At 41.5% G+C, this 7,475-nt stretch overlaps 1 protein-coding gene across 2 annotated transcripts in view; it reads left to right on the forward strand.

Annotated features, from left to right (window-relative positions):
- Positions 1–5,746, forward strand: part of b3gat1a (beta-1,3-glucuronyltransferase 1 (glucuronosyltransferase P) a) — a 103,071-nt gene extending 97,325 nt beyond the window's left edge. For both annotated transcript variants that reach the window (XM_029672261.2, XM_029672262.2), the window contains 3 exons: positions 2,604–2,900; positions 4,066–4,172; positions 4,431–5,746. In XM_029672261.2, the coding sequence (XP_029528121.2) occupies positions 2,604–2,900; positions 4,066–4,152 (384 nt within the window). In that variant the 3' untranslated portion in view covers positions 4,153–4,172; positions 4,431–5,746. The remainder of the gene's footprint in view (positions 1–2,603; positions 2,901–4,065; positions 4,173–4,430) is intronic.
- Positions 5,747–7,475: the final 1,729 nt, after the last annotated feature.

A 7,475-nucleotide genomic window follows, 5' to 3' on the forward strand; every position in this document is an offset into this window, starting at 1 on the left:
TGTGGCTGAATGGAAGTCCCCACAGCAATGTTCCAACATCTATTGGAAAGCCTTCCTAGAAGAGTAGAGGCTGTAATATCAGTAAAGGGGGACCAACTCCATAATAATGCCCATGTTTTTGGAATGAGATGTTTGATGAGCAGGTGTCCACATACTTTTGGTCATGTAGTGTAGCTCATGAAATATGCATCTGCCATAGTTAACCTTCATCACTGTAAAGGGGTGCATTAATTATTAAGCTTTCATAAAAAATGCTTTTGTTGCCTTTCCAAAGCCACAAGGAGTATTTACAGGCAGTGTCTGCTTCTCTATTTTTATCATATCTATCCTTCTCTATTCTCCTTCAGCATCCACATTCAACATTGTGAACCAGATCACTGAGAATACAATATCACCTAAATTGAATACTTTTTTAAATGATAAAATAAGTATTGGATATAAGTATGGTATATATAATGATATTGCTTCTGGTTTAGGAATCATGTGGTGTACTGATGAAAATGGGCCACAGTTTAGGAGTTGAACTAACCATTTTCTACTGTGTTCTCTATGGACTAAGCCACCAATTCCATCTATTAAAGATAGATAATCAACCTATAGCAGTATAATCACCCGATAGCAGTATCAGCCTGTTCTGATGACAACTCACTTTAGAGCCTCTGTGAACCAGTACAGATCCCCATCTCCTCCGCTTCAGATGGATTAATACACCTGGAGAGTTTGGGATTAGTTCCCTTTGTTGTGCTCCGACTTCAAGAACATAGGCAGGCTGTCTCTGTGGGCCTCCCCAAGTAAAGGAAACATAGCTTACACACAGAGAGAGAGAGAGAGAGAGAGAGAGAGAGAGAGAGAGAGAGAGTTAAAGAACACTTAGCACAAACACTTCAAGTCCATGAAAATTGGGCAGCACTTTATGGCATTTTCACTTGCTCAGCTCTAAACAGAGGAGAGACGGGGTACTGTTTTTGCAATGATTCCTGTCAGTGGCAGCATTGGAAACATTCATTTTCACATTGTAGCATGGAGGGAGAGGGGCAACCCTCTTCACGATGCTTGAGCCAGTTCCATCCCAGAACCTACCCATTGAGGAAAACAGCTATTTCACTCGTAGGAAAGATGCATGATCTAAACTTGTGATAAAGGTCAGTTTTATTATGTACAAAAATCACATGACCCTCGGGAGAGGGTGATGTCATCCCTAACACCCTATCATACTGTTAAGGGAATTTTTATCAATAATGACTAATTATGTATACATTTCAATCAGGACTGACTAATCAGAATACGATTATATTACTGTATATGTATGAATTTTCTTTATAATCCTAGTACTGAATATAATGTGTGTAAATATAATCAAGAATTAGAACAATGACTGTCTGTTCCTTGGAAGAAATGAATGAACTTATAGCCAGACTGGCTAGAAGGCTTATCTACACAGGCTGGCCTTGGCTCGGTCATAAATTATCTAAATTAGGATAGACGATGTGGGAAGGCTTGAGAACTATACAGCCTTTGTATCAGTGTCAAGAAGAGACGGAACAGTTAGAAAACGCTGACGTCATTTTCAGTTTATAACCTGTGGTAAAATGTATCATGGGCAGTACTCTCGAGAATAAACGCAGCTGGTTGATTTTAAAGACTGATCTCTGTCCATTTTATACAAATAAGAGTCTTACAAATTCTTATGAATTGACAGAGTGTTTAATTTTAATTGGGTATTAAAACATAGAGGAATTGAATTCCTGTAACACATACAAAGTGTTATTTGGGTGACTAGCCTGGCCAAGTCCTGGTCTCGGTGGCCCAGATGTGTTTCCAAACTGCACTCATAAACCCGGGCCTCCTCCATCCTGTTCTCACGCACACATCTCCTCTCTGATCCCCTGGGCTGGTGGGTTATCATCAGATACGGCTAGAATACTGGGACACACACAGAGCGAGCCCCGTTTCCAGAGTGTTGTCCCAACCAGCACACACACACATCCCCTCTCCCTGCTAAACACCTAATTTAAAAAGCACTTCCACAACACCAGCACCTTTATTATTGCTACTGCATTGAGTGTGGATAAATTACTCAACAGTTCAGCCCTCCTCATTAGAACACTTCCTTTCATGATTTGGGCGGCTCTCTTTCGCTGCTAGTCGTGCAGAAATACAGTCGACAAAGAGCGGGCAGCCAGGAGATTGTTTGATACTGGAAGATTAAAGGACAAACCTGAGCCTCTGAGGAATGGAAGAGGCTCGGCACCTTTCAAGCATCTCCTCAACCAACCTGCTCTTCTTCTCCCAATCCACTCTCTATAATGGCCCTGGTCCTCAAACCCACTTAGCTCTGTCCACGTTTACTCTTCTTAGGCTGGGTCCATCACAGTGGCCCTGCAAGGCTTCTGTGATACATGTAACATACACACCATAGCTTTCAGATTATCTGGCTCGATTTGTATCATTGTTTGGAATTAAAACTATTGTCTCCTGTAATTAATGTATATTGCCTTGTTGGCACATCTCATATAGACACTGATACACTGATCCTGTTCATTAAAAATACAAACAGTGCAAAGATGCTTAACTCTCTCTGTCCTCTCTTCTTCTCTATCCAGATGAGGTCAACAAGGAAGGTGTCTGTATGGCCTGTGGCCTTTGTTGGTGGTCTGCGCTACGAGTCTCCCAAGGTCAACGCAGCAGGCAAGGTGTACGGCTGGAAGACTGTATTTGACCCTCACCGGCCCTTTGCCATCGACATGGCGGGCTTCGCCATCAACCTGCGGCTCATCCTCTTCAAGCCCCAGGCCTACTTCAAGCTGCGAGGAGTGAAGGGAGGCTACCAGGAGAGCAGCCTTCTCCGGGAGCTGGTCACACTCAACGACCTGGAGCCCAAAGCATCTAATTGCACTAAGGTAGATAGAGCAAAATAAATGCTTTATTTTTGCATGTTATACTCTGTCATTTTACACCAGAATATAATAATTTTACCTGGTGGTATTTTATATAATGTCAGGCAAATGTGAAATCCATACTCTGATGATCCTCTGGTGGATCCAACCTTAGTGCAGAGGCAGTGGCAAGTTCACTCTCTCCAAAACAACTTCATATATAACCAGGTGCTAAAAATGTCAGTGGATCCATTAGGTAACTGGCAGGCTCCCCTCACATAGTGGGTGTGATTGTAAACGGCTTCAGGCCACTGTGTGGTGTTTCATGCCCATTTCATCTCCGGCCTCGCTGTTCCCTGCCTGGCCCTAGCCCCAGCTGCTAAGCCTCTCCCTGGGCAGGGGAGTCACCCAGGGGCCTTAGCCCACCACCACTCACACTCACATAATGGGATATTCAGCCTGATTATATTCAGGACTCCTGGAGGGGAGTAGATGAAAAGAGCTGGGGGGGGGCATCCTAGCATGCATTCAGCCCAGATGAGCACAGGGCGAGGGATGAGTCGTGCTCCGGCAACTCTCCTCCTTATAATCTACCTCTTCAGACGCAAGTGTGACTATTAACCTCATCTACACCTGGGTAAAGTGGGAGTTGGCTCCTGGTGGAGGCAGCTCAAACACACCCCATGCATAATTCATTACTGAGGTGGAGGAGATGAAAGGTAGGGCTGCTCAGAGACTGAGGGGAAGAAAATGAGCTCTATACGTCGATTCATTTCCACCATCACTCTCCTGGATGTGAGTCCGGTCTCCAGAGCCAAATCATCCCACTCCAAGGGCTTGATTGGGGCTATAGTTACCGGTACGTGACGCACCCAAAATAACCGAGTTGCATCACTTACAAAGAGCAAAAAATAGCAAGTTTTTATTTTTCCACTACAGGAGCACTCTCTATTCACTATCATAAAATGTTGAGCAAGGTCGAGCTGACACACAGGAGTACATTCTTATAGATAGGTTTCCTATTGTACCATCTGTACTGTTCTTGTTGCTATATCTAGGAGTAGATGCTCAGAAGAACATCACCACCGCCCATGCAGAGAGGAAAGGAGAGAGGAGGAGTGGATGGGTGTGTGTTCGATCCTGAGAGTGCTGCCTGATGCTGATTCTTCTCTCTGATATTTCTCTACAGATTCTCGTTTGGCACACTAGGACAGAAAAACCTGTCCTTGTAAATGAGGGAAAGAAAGGATTTACAGACCCCAATGTGGAGATTTGACGTTGTCTCCTCGGGCGATGGTAAAGAGATAAATTATTCAAATCTCAGACTTATTTTACTAATTTATATACAAATATTTGTATGACCTTTGGTGAACAGGGAAATGGTATACCAATGATAAGCACATTTCGGGATATTGTTTAAATTATCCATTGCTTTTACAGACACCCACATTTTTGGGCTAAAGTAGTTATTACAGCTATATTGATCTGTAACTGCAAATTGACTTCATTATGAATGTGTGTAATTTCTCAGTGAGTCCTTGCTCTCTGTTCCAGGTGGTTGTCTAATATGGACCCTGAGAAGAAAAAGAGGCCATCTCCCAGTGCAAACAGTGTTCATGTCTTAATCATTTCAGAAAAGACTGCCTCGGGGGCCAAATCCTAATCCCCTTGACTGAAACTAAACACTTTTAATATTGGGATTACAAATGCATCATATTAAAGCACAGATTAGTACAAGATGGCAATATTTATCAGGTTAAATGTTGCCAGCAGCACCAACATGAAGCAGACGGTGAGAGCTGAGCGATTAAGGATCAACGGGAGATCGATGCTCTCTGAACCTGCATGACACCATACTGCGTCTGTAGTGTCCTAACACGGGACAGCACAAGACAAACATTGCAGGAGGGAGGGAGTTAGGCAGCCAATGAGATGAAGCGTTTACTGGCCTGAACAGGTCTTTCCCTCTATAGACATGGATCTTCAGGGCAGGGGATGAGATCCTGAGATCTTAGTAGGGTCTGTAAGAGACCTTTAATAGACATGTACTGCAATGGCCTCCACGTCTTTAGACAGAACAATCATGGAGAATCCCAATCTCTCAGAAGATCAATTCTACTTTCAGCAAACACTAAAAGTTCAAAAAGGGAAGGAATGTCCTTTTTGTATAACTAAAACTATGTCTGCTTTTATTTAATTTGCTATTTTTTTGTGTTTACATGCGTTTTCTTGCTAGTTCAAAACTACTGACTTGCCTCCATTTTGAAAGCTAAATCTGGGGAACCATCCATTTTCAGTGTCATTCTCAGACATGTAATTCAGTGTGTACTGAAGCTATTCACTTGAAATAACTGACATCAAGATGGGCTCCTAACTCTTGGGAGGCACAAAATATTACAGGTCAAATTCCTAAAAACATAACTTAGCACTTAAAAGCACTAGTGACTGTGTTCCTAAGTGGAAACACGTGTGCATACTAATTTAACACAGGAACAATTAGAGGACTCATAGTAAGGTCCTCTCAGATAAAATGTAACAACTGAATTTATATAGATGTAAAATAAAAACTAAGAATTGACTTAGGCATTGCCAAGAACACCTCAATGTATGACAACTGGCATAGCACATGTTCACTCCTGTTTTTCAATCACATGCCATGAACAGTATAACAGCACATCACCACGTTAGGTTTATCCCAACTTTGTGCATATGTTACAGTATTATCATTACCCAATGATGAGCAGTTTGGCAGACGGCCATATAGTATGCTGATTTATATAACCACAGTAGCTAACTAGTAGAGTAGGACAACAGAAAGCAATCGAAGTTATCTAAGCTAAAGGCACTGACAGTCGAGATATACAGTAAAATGTGCAAAAGCACCTACGTTCACAGTGTGTATTGCCTACATAAGTTAGATATTTGCGCTCGTATCACAGCGAATACTCTATAAGCCCACTGCAGTGTAGAAATGTTACTGTATACTTAACCTCAGTTTCATCAGCGGTAGACAGACAATCATGCTAAAATGTTTCCAAGAAACAACCATCATTCATTAATGGGTCTATGAACTGTAAGCGAGTAAGAAGGCAAATCAAATATACCATGAAAACTAGAAGAAGATCCTCTACTAGTAAGATACCCCATGCTAGAACCCCAGTCTACAACACCATCCTATGCATGCATGCTCAGTCCTAGTTTCTTGCCCTGACAAAACTGTACCATGTACGGGTTGAAGTTAGTTTTGCGACACGCTTTGTGACAATTCTTGGATATAACAGGCAAAACGTAATGACAAGCACAAGTGAATTGGTGTCATGCTCAGCTATACCTTTGCAGTATTAAGGTTTCATGTCCGCTTCAATTTCTTAATGTATCCTTCAGTAATACCTCAAATGTAGGTGAAGACACTAATGGCAAACTATGAAAAAGGGAGATTAATGACCAGGATAGTTATGGCCTATTCAATTATACAAAGCAGTATTAGATCAGATACGGTTTTCCTATCAGGTACTGTTCCCCCATCGGATACGGCTCCCCCCAAAATATGCTCTCTCATCAGGTACTGGTATTCAAATGGATACACCAGCATGTCATTTCTGACCATTTCTATTTAATAGTATTATTTAATTGAGGAATTCAAACCAAATGTTTTGCGATCAAACAACATCTGTTAATGTTCATGTTGACCTCATCTTTAGGCTTTGGATTGCACAGCAGTACCATTAACTTCATTAGGCAAGAATCGATGTCTTCTGATCTGTTTCCATTCTCCAAAATGTAAAGTAAAGTCTGTATATTTATGCGAAAATCAATAGAAATATATTTATTTATGTATTTATTTGAAGTATGAATGTCCTCTTGTCAAATTGAATTATAATTGAACATTTCTTGGTCCATATTTGCCCCCACCCTCTTCTTTTCTCATCTGTGCCTCTCAGCCACTGAGGTTCAGAAACCACACAGAAAAGCTCTTCTGAGGTCACATTTAGGTTTGCAGGCAACACCAACAAACTGAGACACAACATTTCATTGTTTTCCATCAATTCTGTATTGCTCTGACTTCAATCGCTATCAATAGCCTTCATTTTTAATGACCTTTCTTAGAATTGATTGTGTTCATTCATGTGAATTTAGGAAAAATGTTAGGGCCTGTCTGCAGAGATGAACCCAGACAACACTAAGAGTTATACATAATGGAAGTGCAATTTCATCTCTTGGACATTTAATGGAGCTTGTTCCTACACTGTTGTAATCACTTATAGAATCATAAGTTAAGTGTAGTACTCTGACGGTATAAAACTCAAACTTCTCCTTTACATCCCTGGCTTTCTCACACTCTCACAGTTGGATCAACGAGCGATACTGTTCTGACAGTCAGAAACGGCTTTAATGTAATGGAACAGCCTCATCCAGTGTTTAGCTTCGTAGTGGTACATACATAATGTAACAAAGGTGATGGCTCATACTGTACTAGGCTCTAAATGCTTTCTTAGGGCAAATCACACTCCCCTTTCCTTTACCTACTTTGATCCACAGTCATCTTCCATCCTTGTGTGAATCACTTCTTCTGCATGTAACTCTAAAGGTTGTTCATTT

This window comes from Oncorhynchus nerka, linkage group LG11 (assembly GCF_034236695.1).
Source record: "Oncorhynchus nerka isolate Pitt River linkage group LG11, Oner_Uvic_2.0, whole genome shotgun sequence".
Classification (NCBI taxonomy): Eukaryota; Metazoa; Chordata; class Actinopteri; order Salmoniformes; family Salmonidae; genus Oncorhynchus; species Oncorhynchus nerka.